This window comes from Hyperoodon ampullatus (assembly GCF_949752795.1).
Source record: "Hyperoodon ampullatus genome assembly, chromosome: 18".
Lineage (NCBI taxonomy): Eukaryota > Metazoa > Chordata > Mammalia > Artiodactyla > Ziphiidae > Hyperoodon > Hyperoodon ampullatus.
In genome coordinates this window covers 54,431,146-54,448,664 of record NC_136931.1, presented here as the reverse complement: position 1 = coordinate 54,448,664, position 17,519 = coordinate 54,431,146, and the positions used below count along the sequence as shown (strand labels likewise).

General features: G+C 47.1%; 1 protein-coding gene across 1 annotated transcript in view; it reads right to left on the bottom strand.

The window, feature by feature from the left end:
• Positions 1-5,810: 5,810 nt before the first annotated feature.
• The window catches only part of SAE1 (SUMO1 activating enzyme subunit 1), a gene marked incomplete at its 5' end in the record, with an annotated part of 68,964 nt that continues 57,255 nt past the window's right edge, over positions 5,811-17,519 (bottom strand). Inside the window, 2 exons of the mRNA XM_079724441.1 lie at positions 5,811-6,833; positions 10,477-10,546. Coding sequence (XP_079580567.1) covers positions 6,741-6,833; positions 10,477-10,546 — 163 coding nt within the window. The 3' untranslated portion in view covers positions 5,811-6,740. The remainder of the gene's footprint in view (positions 6,834-10,476; positions 10,547-17,519) is intronic.

Here is a 17,519-nt window from a genome sequence, read left to right as displayed (position 1 = left end):
AATCTGTGAGCCCTGTCTCGGAGGAGGTGGGGGGCAGTGCGCACATCACCCTGAGGTGTCTGTCCTTGTGTTTAAAGCACAGCTCTGGGGGACTTCCCTGGTGGCGCAGGGGTTAAGAATCCGCCTGCCAATGCAAGGGATACGGGTTCGAGCCCTGGTCCAGGAAGATCCCACATGCCGCGGAGCTACTAAGCCCGTGCACCACAACTACTGAGCCCGAATGTCACAGTTACTGAAGCCCGCGCGCCTAGAGCCTGTGCTCCGCAACAAGAGAAGCCACCGCAATGAGAAGCCCGTGCACCGCAACAAAGAGAGTAGCCCCCGCTTGCCGCAACTAGAGAAAGCCCACGCGCAGCAACGAAGCCCCAATGCAGCCAAAAATAAATAAATAAAATTAAAAAAAAAAAAAAGGACAGCCCCGGTGCCACTGTGTGCACCCAGCCTTCATGCACCCCTCCTCAGCTCCCACTAAAAGCTAAGCCCCTGAGGACAGGGCCTTTTTGGGTGTTTTCTCCTCACTTTATCCCCACTGGATAAAGTATGTCGGGGGGCTCGATATTTACAGAATAAATGAATGACCTATAACTTACTCAGAAGTCCCACTGGGAGGAGTCCTGGGGAACTGTCAGACCTGGTCCCTGCCCTCAGGGACACAGAGGTGACATCTGGGATCAAGGTGAAACTTCACCCATGTAGCCACCCTAGCATACTCTTTTTTTTTTTTTTTTTTTTTTTGCGGTATGCGGGCCTCTCACTGTTGTAGCCTCTCCCGTTGCGGAGCACAGGCTCCAGACGCGCAGGCTCAGCGGCCATGGCTCACAGGCCCAGCCGCTCCGCGGCATGTGGGATCCTCCCAGACCGGGGCACGAACCCGCGTCCCCTGCATCGGCAGGTGGACTCTCAACCACTGCGCCACCAGGGAAGCCCCCTAGCATACTCTTAACCTTAAGGCCTAGCATTAAAAACCTGTGTTGACTTAATACAAGAAGGGGAGGGAATTCCCTGGTGGTCCAGGGGTTAGGACTTAGTGCTTTCACTGTCAGGGGCCCAGGTTCAATCGCTGGTGGGGGAACTAAAATCCTACAAGCCACGCGGCGTGGCCAAAACATTAAAAAACCGAACAAGAAGGGGAGCTTCTACCATGATCTTCGAGAAAACAGGGCAACCAGCCAAGTGCTTCCCCTGTGTTGTCTTCCACACAGGACCGCCCCAGACACAGGTCCAGACCCAGCTCTGTTCCTTCTCCTGGCTGTCCTCACTGGCAAAGGGGCAGTTCAGAGGCAATGGCCCTCCTAAAAGGCCAGGCCGAGGGAAACGGGAACCATCATTTTGGAGAGGAATTTGGCAAAATCTGAGGATGTACACACCTATGGCAGCAAGTGCCTTCCTGGGCGTCTCCCTTAGAAGTGAACGTGTGCAGGTGTCCAAGAGTTGGCAACGCGCAAAGCCACCACCTAAGTACCAACAGCAGTTGGAAGGGTAAATCAAGTCTGCTGTTGTAAAACAGAATAATAGACAGCAGTGAACTGGAATGAACTAGAACTTTATCCCTATGAATAAACAACAAGTCATAGCGAGCAAGAACAGCAAGTAGGGCTTCCCTGGTGGCGCAGTGGTTGAGAGTCCACCTGCCGATGCAGGGGACACGGGTTCACGCCCCGGTCCAGGAAGATCCCACGTGCCGCTGAGCGGCTGGGCCCGTGAGCCGTGGCCGCTGAGCCTGCGCGTCCAGAGCCTGTGCTCCACAACGGGAGAGGCCACAACAGTGAGAGGCCCGCGTACCGCAAAAAAAAAAAAAAAAAAAGAACAGCAAGTAGCAAAATGATGGTGGGTACTGGGTGTATACCCTGTGATGTTATTCCAGATTTTCGTCATGCTTACATACTTGTGCATGGGGCCCAAGGCCCTGAGGTGAGGAGGTGAGAGATGGTGTGCCCACCCAACCATCTGGCAGGGAAGCTCTACTTGGTCCTCACTGCTCCCCTGGCAAAGAATGGGTCCTCCTCCTGCGACCAGCAGCTTCCCCTGTCCAGAAACAGTTTGCTGAACTATTTTTTTTTTTCTTTTGGCCGTGCCACAGTTTGTGGGATCCTGATTCCCGGACCAGGGATTAAACCCAGGCCCCCTGCAGTGGAAGCCCCAAGTCCTAACTACTGAACCGCCAGGGAATTCCTGTCGCTGAACCATTGATCTGGTTGGATTAGGTCACGATTTTATTGTTTTCTCTTTGTCAGATTTTTGTTTCTGCTTCCTCTCTCCTGCCTTCTCTTGGATTATTTGAATACTTTTTAAGAATTCTTTAAAATGTATCCTTTGGTGTTTCAGCCTGTTTTTAGGACTGCTCTAGGGATTACAAACTCATCCTTAGCCTATCCACTATGTGTCTGTTGTACCACATCACTTACAACACAGAAGCTCTGCCACTGCACGTCCCTGCTGACCCTCTGCTCCTGCATGAAATTATGGATTTCATGCTGTAGTTGTCATGCGGATCACACCTGCACACCTTAACTTCCACAAGACATGTATTAACTTTTGCTTTATTTATTTATGTATTTATTTTTGGCTGCTCTGTGCATGTGGGATCTTCCCGGACCAGGGCTCGAACCCGCGTCCCCTGCATCGGCAGGCGGACTCTCAACCACTGCGCCACCAGGGAAGCCCCAAACCTACCATTTTTAAGGACTGAAAGTGGGGAATGCCACCCTATCATCCAGGTTGGAGGGAAAGCAGCAGAGACCCAGGGATAATCAAGGCCAAATTTTGTTAGCAAAGTCCAAAGCGCTCCCAGAAAAACAAAGGAGGGATCAGTTGTTCAGAGGGAAAGGAAACACCTGAAGTCATGTGTGGCCTTCGCTCTTGGAACCCAGGTGCCAAGTGGTTCGGCAATGTAGCAGTCAAGGCTCAGAGGACCTGGCAATGAAGCCCTCAGCTAGTACACTGCCACCTGCAAACCATGCAGCCTCCAGCAAGGTAATCCCAAACTTGAACTGACAAGGCTTTCAAGACACAGTGAGAAAAAGCAAAATGCAGAAAAATCGTTATTTTGTGAATCTGCGTAATAGCAGCTAACACTGAGCGATTTCTACTCAAAGAATATATTCAGGGCTTCCCTGGTGGCGCAGTGGTTGAGAGTCCGCCTGCCGATGCAGGGGACACGGGTTCGTGCCCCGGTCCGGGAGGATCCTACATGCCGCGGAGCGGCTGGGCCCGTGAGCCATGGCCGCTGAGCCTGCGCGTCCGGAGCCTGCGCTCCGCAACGGGAGAGGCCACAGCAGTGAGAGGCCCGCGTACCGCAAAAAAAAAAAAAAAAGAATATATTCAGTCATTTAATCCCAACATATCAGAGGAATGTTCTACTATTACCATCTTACAGATGGGGTGACTGAGGTACAAAAACGTCACTTGCCCAAGGTCATGTGGCTAGGTGGTAGAGTCCAGGTTTGAACCTGACAGTCTGGAAGGATTCACTCTCAGTGGCCGCCAGGGTGCCCTCTGGGAGGTAAATATGAAAAGGGATACAGCTAGCATCTACAAAAAGCATCTCACATTTCTCTCCAAAATCAAGTTTAGCTGTTAAGTCAGCTGCTCCTGCTATGTGGCCAACACTGAGCTGACAGGCATGGGAAGAGGAATCTTTTGACTCTTAGACTTGTACAAATATTGCTTTAATGTTTATTACTAGAAGCTTAAAAACCAAAGCCACTCCCTTCTGGACTCAGCTGAAGGCTGTGCACCTGGGCCTGACTGATGGTTTTCAGGGGTGACTCCTAGGTCTCAGGACCTTGGGAAGGAAAAGCCAGAGTTTTCTTGTCTTCACCAAGATCACAAGAAGCTGAGCCACTAAATGAATGTTTACTAGGTGTCCTGTACACCTTCCCCATCTGCCCACATTCCACCCCGACTTGTTGGGTGAGGCTCTTTCTTCGCCTGCAATATGGGCACGACAGTATCTACCCTCATGGAGTTTCTGTGAGGATTCAAACCATTTAGCTAAAGTACAAGTATTTTGAAAGGTATCAGGCAAGCAGTGTGATCATGTTAGCTATTATTATTAAACTCTTTTGCTTGCCAAATACAACCTAAACTTCCGTTTCCCCACCTGTAAAGGGGCAAATAGGTGATACCTCAAAAGATATACATTTATACTTACCAAAAAAAAAGCAAGAAACTGACAAAAAGGGTCTGCACTGCAAAGGGAAATCATGGAACGTGGGGCTGCGATGGGACCAAGAGCTTTTTTTTTTTTCGTTTTGAGTAGCACCTGTTCACTAGAACGTTCTGTCTGAAACTTCAACCATTGAGCACCTAACGAAGTTTGGCTACTTACACATACCAGAGATAAGAGAAGTGGGGTACATAGAAGGCTGCCAGCCCCAAAGAGAACCCATTTCCTTTCATTTGCTAACTCAGCACCCCCAAAATATTTGCTACCGTCTCAGCTCAGATCCCCTTTCTCAGGTGGGCTACATTATCTGCTGAGGTGCTAGAAACCACAGGATAATCACTGTGGACTTCCTGGAGACTTAGGGAAATCCATTCTTATGATAACACCAACATGTAATATGGGAAAATATGAAATTTGGAGCAGAGAGAATAAACACATTTCCTGCCCAGGGCTGGCAGCTTCCAGCACCACCCCCCAGATTCCCAAGGGGTCCTTTCGGGATCAATCTCTGCCATTACAGGTACAGGGGTGGAAAAGTTTGAAAAGCTTCAGAGAAGATTCAACAATTTTGTTTTTAACCCATGCAGACCCACCTGCTCCCCCTTGTGACCAAGGCCCCACATTGCAAAGTAAAGGGTGTAATTAGCTCACATTTTCTAAGACCCTGCAAGATTCATGCAAGGATTCCCTGACTCAACACTAATAGGGCCCAGAAAGGGGCAGCTCCAAAAATGCAGCCCTAGCGTCACCGAGGGTGGGAGGAGAGGTGACCAGGAGGGTTGGGGGAATTGAGTTCTTCCTCTCAAGAGGAGATCAGTTTTTTTTTCACTGACTGCAACAGGGCTGAAATAGGAAAGGAGCTGATTTATTCATTCAAACCAGCCAGACGATTTACATCGTGGGAAAGCCAAGTGAGGGTAAGGAGACTTGGAACGTGCTGCTGAGTCAAGACAAACCTGGCGCTCCAACGACTGCTCTGACCCGTCCAGCTGTGGGACTTGGGGCATTTTACTTAAGTGTCACTTAACCGTTATGAGACCATCGCTCACTTTTTTAAAAATTAAATTTATATTATTTATTTTTGGCTGCGTTGGGTCGTCGTTGCTGCGCGCGGGTTTTCTCCGGTCGCAGTGAGCGGGGGCTACTCTTTGCCGCGGTGCGCGAGCTTCTCATTGTGGTGGCTTCTCTTCTTGCAGAGCACGGGCTATAGAGTGCGGGGGCTTCACTAGTTGCAGCACGTGGGCTCAGTAGTTGTGGCACACAGGCTTAGTTGCTCTAAAGCACATGGAATCTTAGCGGACCAGGGCTCGAACCCCCGTCCCCTGCACTGACAGGCAGATTCTTAACTATCACTCACTTTTACTCCTTTTCCACTATTATTACAATTGCTATCCCTGAGAACAGCCACTACTTAACTGAATTATTCAACAGACAATAAGAATCAGAAGCTTCTGCATGCTAGAATATGAGCACCCTAACTCTTGCTGCATTGCCCAGAAAAACGGTGGCAGGAACGGTGACGGAGGGGAGGATCTTTGTGTCATGTTAAAGCATCCAGGGACATTTCTTCAGGTTTAGGCAATTGGTAGGATCGCTCCCTGTCAGAGGAAGAAGTTTCTAATGTGGAAGAAAAACAAACAAGTCCTAAAGCAAATAACTTTATTTCAATCATTCCTTTTTAAAGAACCAAGGAAATATAGAAAATATAAAAAAAAAACATGAACAGCTGCAATTCAGGGGGGTAAATGAAGGGCCGATACAGCCCTTACCACGCGACAGCCTCCAGCGCGAGGGTCGGCACGGCATCGGGGCGGGGCTCCGTGGGAAGGGCGGGCTCCTCTGTCCCAGCTCGCGGCCAAGGAGTCAGAATCCCCAGGGGGTGGGACCAGGGAATCTGCCTTTTTAAAACGAGCTTTCCCGCTAATATTCCATTTGCAAGGTCTCACCCTCATACCCAAGAGGACTTGGTGATATTTCCTCTCATCCAAAATCCAGGCTGGAACTCAACTAATCCTAAACTAAAACTCAAGAATAGCACACCAGATGCCACCTGTTGTTTTTCAGAGTCTCAAACTTTGGAGGAAATACATTCCGCCTGCCATGTTTTTTCCTCTCTAAGGGCACCTGTCTGCATTTGGAACTGTGGTTCCACTAGTGTTTCATCAGTCCTAGGCCTTATTCCCCACCTGAGGTCACGCTCCTCTCTGTGTGACATCAGGCAGAGACTAAGGCCAAGAAGGTGGCAAGAGGCTCCTAAGCAACAAGGCGTGCTGGTTCCTGGCCGGGGGGACTGGTGATGCCGTGACGAGGAGTCAGAGGGGGCTGTCAGGTGCTGGCCGCGCAGGCCTGGGACGGGAACGGCAACAGCCAGGACCTACGCCCCTTGCTTAGCAGCCACTGGTGCTTAGAAGCAGCACATCTGTACGACCTCACTGCTCACAGGAAATGGTTTGTACTGGTTCAATGACTTCACTTTTCCCTCGCCTGGAGAGGGCCTTCACGGGGGAAGGGGACAAGGATGACACGTGGGCATGCCGCGGGGCAGCGTCGCCGGGGCTGCCGAGTCCCGGGTTCACTTGGGGCCAAGGCGCTCCACGACCCCGTTCCCCTTCATGCCATCGAAGAAGAAGAAGTTGTTGTGAGGAGGGTCCCTTTGAGACAGGGCCTGGGGAGCAAAACAAGAAGAGGGTTCAGCTCAAGTGCTTTAAAAGGGATAAAATGGAGAAAAGAGAATAAACCCCCAAACTGAAATCTTCTAAAAGCAACGTGGGCAGTGGTTCGCAAGAGACGTTGATTTTGCTCCCCAGGGGCCATCTGGCTATGTTGGGAAACGTTTCTGATTGTAATTGTCACGTCCCTTTGCTCTGTCCCTTACCAGCTGTGTGTCCTTGAGATCATTTAGCCTCTCTGACCTTTACTTTCCCCATGTAAAATGAAAATAACAAATGTTTTATCCTAGGGATTAATAAAGATGCTGTACCTCAAATATCTAAAACAATGCCTAACATGGAGAAGCACCGCTTGGCTAACGGCAGTGATAATTATTTATGACTATTCAACTGAGAAAGGCACTGATTCATTCCAACACGTCTGAGGCTGCAGCCTCCGTCACCTGGGGGGACACTCACTGATGCAGAAGTGGCGCGTCCAGGAGAAGGCAGTGCTGTCTGCCCTCCACAGGACAGGCCAGGGCTGGGGTCCAGAGGGCCTGGGACATGCCAGTCAGCCATGAAAATGATGATTATCTCGTGGGGTTAACAGAAGTTCACAGCACCGTTAGAGATGGAGTTAAGAGTCCCTGAAATTACGTGCTGAGTCATGTGCTACCTGTGTGTACTGGGGAAAGGTCCACAGGCCACAGTGGACATTTTCAACGCAAGAAGGGTTACTGTTTAAAGAGGAAGACATCACCTACGCAGACTGCTAGGCAGGGTGTCAAGGTTTCCGGGGGCGCCATGCTGTCATCCCTGGGGCAGGATCCCTTTCCAAGGTCGGGAGCGCGCTCTAAACATCCCGAACCTCTCCTCCTCGGACTGAGTGCCAACCCCAATCCACTTTCTCATCTGTAAAGTGGAGACAGTTACACCTATTCCAAGTGGTTATTCCGGAAATAACCATTCTTCTGAGGAAAATGTATTGAGCATCTACTCTGTGTCAGGTATCATGCTAGATATTAAGGATTCTGAAGTCCCTCCCTGCCTGGGGCTTGGATCAGAGGTTTGCTTCTCTGGGCTGGCATATGAAATGGCAAATAAATGGCCCCTGCCTGCCAGGGCCCCTGGTGAGTATGAAATGCGATCAAGCTTGTAACGTGTCGGGCATGTAGTAAATTCTCAATAAATGGGAGCTGCTACGACTAACGGGGGCCAGAGGTCCTTCCCCAGTATCTGAGGCCCCAAGCACTCAGCCAGGTGGAAGGGCCCAAGAGCCCACAGGTGGATCTTAGACCCGAGAACCCAAGTTCCAGGAGATGATACAAGGCGTTTTCACGTGGAGCTTGATAAGGCTGCTGCTGTCACTCTCACCTCTAGTAGTCTAGGTGGGGAGACCGACCGCGGACAGTGGGGAGAGAAAAGAAGGACAATTAAACCCAAGGAAGCGGGACATGACAGAGGACATGGATAGAACACGTGGTGTCTGGAATGAGGCACGGAAGGAGGGAAACAAAGATGATTCCAAGGGAACAGACATACATTTGCCCCCCCATCTTCCGATGTTTACGTGTTATGGGTGGTCAGATGGTCCCACCAGGGAAAAGGGGGAGGTCCACGGCCCTCAGATTGCAGGCCTTTACCGCCAGCTGGCTGAAGCTGAAACGGTGTTAAGTAAGGGGGAGTGGCGGGGACAAGACAGCAGGGCATGGGGTGAACATGGGGCAAAAGGTAAAGTGCTTCCCAAGCAAGAAGGGGGTAGGAGGAGATTCCAAACACGCCCAGCAACCAAGAATGCAGAGTACTCTGGCTATCTGGGATAAACAGAAACAAGATGCTGGGCAACAGCTGTCCCCTGCAGGCAGGAAGGAGGGGGCTGCACTAGAGGTTAGGACTGGGATGCAGAGAAGCCCCTGCACACAATGGGGTCAAGGCCACCTGCCTGACCCACAGTCTCCATCCCACATGAAAAACTCAGGGAGCAGCTTCTCAATGGGAGGTATGGAGGTGAGGCTAAGGGCGCAAGGATGGTGGCCCCGGGTCCACACAGAGCCCCGCCGGACGGGAGGGCCTTTAGGGAGGGCACCTGAGGCCTGATGGCAGAGCACAGGCTCAGAAACCAGATGGCAGGGGCTCGAGTCCTGGCTCCGCCGCTTCTCTGCACCTCAGTGCCTTCTTCATACGGGAGGGATCACCAGCTCCTACTTCTTGGGTTGTTGTAAGGATCAAATGAGTCTATCCACGTAGGGAACACGGTCTCTGTGCGGTAGGTACGTAATGAGCTTTCAATAAATGTTATCTACTATTGTTGTCGTCACTGTAGGCTACAAAAAATATATTATGTTCCCATTCCCCCCCTTATTTTTCCATCACTGTACTCTTTCCTGCCAAGACTCTCTACAGGCAGCCTCAGAATCCTTCTCAACACAGTCCTCTGGGCAGCCAACTTCTCAGACTGGGGACACAGCTGAACTTTTTTTTATCAGTCTGGGTTAAGCAGAAGGCGTGAGCAAGGAAGCAGGCGCAGCAGCCCATGCCTCCCCTCTCCTCCACTGTACCTCCTCAGTGCTCACCCCTACTGCCTATGCCATAGAAAGTCAGGTTAGATTTAGGGAAAGAATTGATCCACAGAGAAGGATCAGGAAAGAAGAGAGAAAAAAAAAGGCCTTGAGAGGACGGTGGGACCATCAAATGGAGTCAAAGGGTGTTTCCAGAGCAGGACAAAGTAGTGAGAGCTGGTCTCCAAATCGTCCTCCTAAGCTCAAGCCTGACACGTAAATGGACGTGGAGAATTATGTGACCAGGCACGACTCTGCTCCGTGAAAGAAAAGGACACCCTGTCACTGCAAGTCCACTGAAGCAGTTAAGAACCTGCAAAAGGCAAATTCAGTATCTTTGGGCAAATATCAAAGTCCCCAAAGAAAGTAAAATACATTTGGGGGTATGCTATGGTTCTGGCAACTCAAACGTTCCACAAGAGACTCAAAAGGCTGTGCTAGTTACTTGGTTACCTCATGACCCTACATGAAATGCTTCCCTTCTGAGAGGGACAACGACACCTGCCTAATGTGGGCACAGGTCACCCTGGATAGAGCCTTGTGGGGCTCCTGGCACAGTGCACGGGCTCCACTGGTACTGATCTCCTCTTGCTCTATACACGCGTATGGTGTGTGCAGTAACAAGAGGGTGCTTTGACGCCATGGCCATGTGTGGAGAGAAACTGTGAAGCAGAGGTGGAGAAGCACGGGTCGTGGAATCCCTTCTCTGGGCCTCGGTGTCCACCCCCTTAAATGGGGGTCAGGACAGTGCCCATGTCATAGAGCTGTAGAGGCAGAATACCTGACAAATATCATAAGCACCAGATAACTGGTTGGTATAGTTAGGGGATGGTGGGCAGCACCTCACGGGCTCTTTGTCCAGCTCTGAGTAGGCAGGCACTCAAAGATCATTTGCTGCAGGCCCACCTGGATGGGCTGGAGAGAAGAGGATGGGGTGGAAAACGGAAGGAAGGAAGGAAGGGAATGGGGAGGGCAGGAGACAGGGTGAGTGGAGTCAGAGAAACCAGGCAGCTAAGACAGTCCTGGGTTCTCTCTGTTGGCACATCCAAGGTCATGGTGCGGAGGGTCAACAATTTTCTAGGCCACAGGGACTTTTTACCTTCACGATTTCCTGGGCCAGGATCCCTCCAACCACTGCACACACTGGGGCCATCTCAGAGAAGCAGTACCTGAAAGAGAAGACAAATGAAACAGGGCACTGAGGAACAGGAAAGCTGGTAAGGACACCTGGAAAAGGTCAGCAGTAGGTTCACCTGAATGAAAACATCTCCTACCAGGATGAGTCCATTCAGACAGCGATGCTAATGCTGGCAGCTAGGCGTGAAAATTAAATCTGATCCAGGTTAGTAGGTGGCTGGGAATGACCTCTGAACCTTGGCAGGCAAGAATTGTTTCACAACTTTTTTTTTTTTTTTTTTTTTTTTAAAGTTAAAGGAAAGGCTATATCTGTGCATCCTAAAAATAAAGTCCTACAGATATCAGATGTTTCAGTGCCCTGGTCACATTCTCACCATTCTCTCCTGGCCCACAACGGGCAGCGGGTTCTATATGCTATTCCCAGACAGATGTCAGGAGCAGGCCTGTGTTAACGTGCAGGAGGCATAGGAGACTCGGGGCCTGAGATTAAAGCATGGGAGCAGAAAAAAGCCTTCACTACCCACGTGGATACCCACCCTTCTGGGCCAGGATGGGCATCCAGAGGACAAACGTTAGCTAATATTGTCACCTGCCCCAATCACCCATCCTGGACAGCCAGACGCTTTCTCCCCCCACCTCCCCAGAGGAACCATGCCTCGCCAGTTCCCATCCCTGAACACAAAGGGGTTTTTTAAATGAGCAAATTGAGGTGCAGGCAAGTTAAAAGTAAAGCTTCCCTACGGAACCCTACCATGAGGAGACCACCTCCCGTCTTCCTGGTTTGGTATACACCCTTCTAGACATTTTTAAAAGGGCGCATATCTGAATATATGTAATTTAAAACCCAAGTCATAGCAGCTATTATTCATTGTGCCCTGTAACCTACTGATGGATATTTAAGCTGTTCAGCATTGTGACCGTACCTCTTGGCAGTGGTGTCCAAACAATTCCTTATGGCAAATTCCCAAATATAGAATTGTTGAGTCCTGATACATTTTGCCAAAATGCTCTCCAGAAAGGCTATACCCATTCAGCTCGCATCAAATGTGCTTGGGGATGCCCATCTCCTCACCCCCTGGCCGGGCCCAGCATTCCCATCTGTCTATCCACAGAGGCAGCTCTTCCTCCCGCGTACCAAGGTCCACTGCAGAACTATAAAGTACACAGAGAACTATGCCAAAGCGAAACTAGTCACCATAATTCTACTACTCAAAGACAGTCAAATGTGGGAATATTTTTCCTTAAAAAAAAAATTCACTGGGCTTCCCTGGTGGCGCAGTGGTTGAGAGTCCGCCTGCCGATGCAGGGGACACGGGTTCGTGCCCCGGTCTGGGAAGATCCCGCATGCTGCGGAGTGTCTGGGCCCGTGAGCCATGGCCGCTGAGGCTGCGCGTCTGGAGCCTGTGCTCCGCAATGGGAGAGGCCACAGCAGTGAGAGGCCCACGTACCGCAAAAAATAAATAAATAAAAATTCACCTACATTCTATGTGATCATACTATACAAATTTAACATTCTGCTTTTTTAAAATCATCTCAACAAACTACTAGCAAACCAAACCAGCAACATATAGACACATGATCACTTCAACAGACACAGAAAAAGCATGAGACAAAATCCAGCACCTCTTCAAGATAAAAACACTCAACAAACTGGGAAGAGAAGAAAATTTCTTTAAACTGATAAAGGCCATCTACGAAAAATCCACAGCTAACATCTTACTTAATGGCAAAAGACTAGAAGATCAGGAACAAAACAAGGATGTCTGCTATCACCACTTCTATTCAACATTGTACTGGAGGTTCTAGCCAGGTCATTTAAGGAAGGAAGGAAAAAGAAATAAGGGGCATCCAGACTGGAAAGAAGAAGTAATATATATATTCATAGATGACATGATCTGGTATATAGAAAATTCTAAGGAAACCACAGAAAAATTATTTGAAATATTAAATTCAGCAAGACTGCAGAAGACAAGATTAACATACAAAAATCAATCTATTTCTATACATGAGCAATGAACATCCTTAAAATGAAATTAAGAATTTGATTTACAATAGCATCCAACAGAATAAAATATTTCAGAAAAAATTTAACAATAAATGTGTAAAACATACTCTGAAGACTATAAAACATTGTTGAAAGAAATAAAAGACTTAAATAAATGGAAAGGTATCCCCAAGTTCATGGATCAGAAGACTTAATATTGTTAAGATGGCAATACTCTCCAAATGTTACTGGGACAACTGGGTCTCTAAAGGCAAAAGAATTAATGTGGACCCCTACTTCACATCATGTACAAAAGTTAATTCAAAAATGGATCACAGACCTAAATGCAAAAGCTAAAACTGTAAAACTCTTCAGACGAGAACATACATGTAAAAACGGGGGAAAAAAACATAAATTATATTTCATGAAAGTTAAACATTTCGGGCTTCCCTGGTGGTGCAGTGGTTGAGAGTCCACCTGTCGATGCAGGGGACATGGGTTCATGCCCCGGTTAGGGAAGATCCCATGTGCCACGGAGCAGCTGGGCCCGTGAGCCGTGGCCGCTGAGCCTGCGCGTCCGGAGCCTGTGCTCCGCAGCGGGAGAGGCCACAACAGTGAGAGGCCCGTGTACAGCAAAAAAATAAAAGAAAAAAGTCAAACATTTCTACTTCAAAGGATACTATCAGGAAAGTGAAAAGACAACCCACAGAATGGGAGAAAATTTTTACAAATCATGTATCTGACAAAAGGACTTGTACCCAGGGACCCCTTACAATTTAACAATAAAAAGATAACCCAATTTAAGAATGGGCAAATGATCTAAATAGACATTTCTCTAAAAACATACACAAATGGCCAGTAGGCACATGAAAAGATGCTCTACATCATTAGTCATTAGGGAAATGCAAATCAAAACCACAGTGAGATGCAACTCATTACCCACTAACACTGAAACAGACAGACAATAACACTTGTCGGCAAGGATGTGGAGAAACTGGAACGTGGATAAAGTGCTGGTGGGATGGTAAAGTGGTGTGCCCACTGTGAAAGAGAGTTCAAATTGTTAAACAGTTACCATATGAGCCACCAATTCCACCCTTGGTATACATATCCAAGAGAAATGAAAACTTATGTTCACACAAAAACACATGAATGTTTAGAGCGGCTTTAGTCATAATTGCCAAAAACTGGGAACAACCCAAATGTCCTTCATCTGGTGCATAAACTGTGGTACATCCATACAGTGGACTACTACTCGCAATAAGAAGAAATGAGCTAACGATTCATACAACATGGATGAATCTCAAAGGTATTAGGCTAAGGGAAAGAAGTCAGACTCGAAAAGACTACACATGCTGTATGATTCCATTTATATTACATTATTGAAAAAGGCAGAACTACAGGGATAGAGAACAGGTCAGTGGTTGCAGGTAGGGAAGGGACTGATTACTCCAAGGCAGCATGAGGGAATCGGCAGGGGGGGGCCGGGGACAAAACTTTTCTGTATCTTGTTTGTGGTGGTAGTTACACAACTGTGTCTTCGTAAAATTTTATGGAACTTTAAAACAAAACACACAAACAACTCACAGAACTGCATAACAAAAAAGAATAAATTTGACTGTATGTAAATTAAAAAAAACAAAAAACACCATGAGGAAACACGGAATTTCACTGTATAAGTCTAAATAATAAAAACTAAACAAGACAAAAACAAGCATCATCTCAAGACATAATCAGACAAGTTCAGAATATGGGATATTCTACAATGTAACTGGCCTGGACTCCTAAAAAAAAAAAAAAAAAAAAAAAAGGTGGTAAACTCTTCTAGATCAGGAGTTGGAAAACTTTCTTTGTAAAGAACCAGACATTAACATTCTGCTTTAAAGCCAAATAATTTTTTGGCTTTATAGGCCATATGGTCTCTGTTTAAACTCTTTGTAAAAACTCTACAGGGACTTCCCTGGTGGTCCAGTGGTAAAGAATCTGCCTTCCAATGAGGGGACACGGGTTCGATCCCTGGTTGGGGAACTAAGATCCCACATGCTGCGGGGCAACTATGCTCGTGTGCTACAACAAAAGAACCCACAACGAAGATCCGGCATGTTGCAACTAAGACCTGACCCAGCGAAAAGTAAATAAATAAGATTAAAAAAAAAAAAACAAACAAAAAAAAAAAAACTCTACAAAAGCTGTCACAAATAATACACAAATGAGTAGGTGTGGAATAAAACTTTATTTACAAAAGCAGGTGGCAAGCCACAGTTTGCCAACTCCCAGATTAAAAGCAGCACAGAACCAAACGCGACAGATGAACTCTGATGCACTCTTAAGCATCATGTCATCATTCTGCCCCCCTCCCCAATAAAAAAGCAAAATATTAACAACTGAATCTAACTGAGTGGTACATGGATGTTTACTACCGTTCACTATTCTTTCCGTTTTTCTGTATGCTTGACATTTTTCATATCATTTTTAATCCGTGTATTTGCATTTGCTCTGTAATATTAACTCTCTGATGCCTTTCCAATTTCTCTTTCTTATAAATATGATAATGAATATCTTCTGTACATAAGTATTTGCTCACATTATTTCTTTCGGGTATATTCTCATTACCAAGGAGCAGAATTACTGGGCTAAAGAGGGAGCACTTAAATGACTCTCGATACTTATTTCCAAACTGCCTCCTTCAAAGATTGTACCTTTTCCCACCACGCTTACTAACAATGAATATGTTAGAATATGAATATTCTCTGATAGAAAATATATAAGAAAATATAATAACATATTCAGTGATTTTCTCTGGTTAATGGAATTATGAGTAATTTTCATTTTCCTCTTTCTAAATTGTTTTTTAAAATTTTAATAAAATTTTTAAAGGTTACTTTCTATTCATTTATTACAAAATATTAGCTACACATGGTGCAGCCAAAAATAAATAAATAAATATTGGCTATATTCCCTGTGTTGTACAATACATCCTTGAGCCTATCTTATACCCAATAGTCTGTGCCTCCACTCCTCCTCATTTTCATCTTTGAATTTATTCCACACTATCTGATTTTTCCATAATATATATATTATCTCTGAAACTTAAAAACCAGTAAGTTCACAAAAGGACAAATATTGTATAATTCCACTTATACAAGATACGTAGAACAATCGAATTCATAGAGACAGAAAGAAGAATAGAGGTTACCAGGGGCTGGGGCAGCACAGTGGGAAGTTAGAGTCTGACAGGGACAGAGTTCCAGTTTGGGATGATGAAAAATACCGGAGATGGTAACAGTGACGGGGCACAACCACGTGAATGTACTTAATGCCACTGACCCGTCCATTTACGAACGGTTAAAACGGCATAATTTATGTTGTGTGTATTTCACCACAATAAAAAATTTTTTTTTAAACAGTAAAAGTTATATTACACATACAAATTATGAATGTTCATCACAAGTGTTTATAATAGTGAAAAACTATAAATAACTCACATACCCACCAATAAGGTAATGGCTAAATAAATAACCATATGGCAGACAATGAAACATTATGCAGCACAAGTGAAGTTATGGATCTGTATTTGTGACACAAACAAGTCCATGATATGCTGGAAAAAGAAGGCTATCACATGAAAAGTACAATCTCATTTTGATATTTAAAAAGAGAAAAAAACCTGAATAAATACACGTACTGATGTCTGTGAGGCTAAACCCCCAAATTAAACCCCAAGTTAGCAGTGGCTACTTCTCACTGGGAGGACTATGGATGATCCTTTTCTTCCCTTTTATATTTCCTGGCAATGGGCATCTGTTACTTTCATAATCAGAAAAGCAATAAAGCTCTCTGAAAAGAGAATAAATAACAGAACATGAAGGGACAGGACAAGCAGATCACAGACAGATGAGGGAAATGGAGACTTGGGCACAGCATTCCCCTACTCAAGTAAGCGCACCCTGCTCGGAGCTGGCAATGGGTAATTTGTGAGGGTAGCTCAGCTGCCAGACGGCGGCTCATTTCCTTGCCGCATCCCTACCCCATCTCCACCAGCCTCATCTCCACCAGCCACAGACGGACTTCGAGAGGCCGTCAACCACCTCTTACTTAAAAGGCAATAGAGAGGGAGCGCCTGAGCACACGAGGCGTAGTCACGGGAAAGTGGTTTCTGCAAGCGGGTAGGGGGGGACACTTTGGAGAGGAAACTAGCCGGCAGCTAGTCCAGCTGTTAGCAGTTAGGCTGTGGCTTTCTCCTTCTGGGAAGCAGGGCCTCTGCCACCGGCTGGCGATGCAGAGGCAGGCCGTTCATCACTCTAAACATCCAAATCAGTCACTCGGCGGCACACTCAGGCCCGGCACGCGGCACTGGGTGTGCTCGGCGGCCCTGCGGCCTGGCTACGTCTACTGAATCTGGAGCCCTGCAGAGCCTGCCCGCCTCCTGCCATGAAGCGCAGAGCAGGCACCACTTGCTCCTCCACCAAGAGAAGTGTGCCCACTGTTAGCCCAAAACAGGGACCCCATCCCAGCCTGCAGTGTCATCAGCCCCGACCTCCCAGTGCTAATTTACAAAAGCACCTGTAGACAGCTGCCTCTTTCTGGCTGAGGGCCCGGCAGGGGATTAAAAGCCCACTGCTGGTCTTAAATCGGCTGAGGTTTGCTAGTGTCTAAGCGGGGCTCCCAGCCACGAGTGAAGAAGGAAAGGACTAGGGAACGAAGGGACTCCGATTCACTTTATTGCTGAAAAGGAACCAAGGTACTGTGCTGTTACCAGCGATTAGCAGTGTGGTGAGATCTTGGTTGGCTACTTACTAAAACCTTGGACAAGTGACTATCTTTCTGAGCCTTAGTTTCTTCATTTAACTCATGGGAAAATAATAATACACACTTTGAGGATTATTGTAACAATTAAACGTGGCTGTGTTGGTAAAGCACAGAAAGTCTTCAATACGTGGTGCTGTTGTTATTAGCTGTATAACCTCATACTAGTCACTGAACTTCTCTGAGCCCTAAATTAACTTTCCCTCTCCTATAAA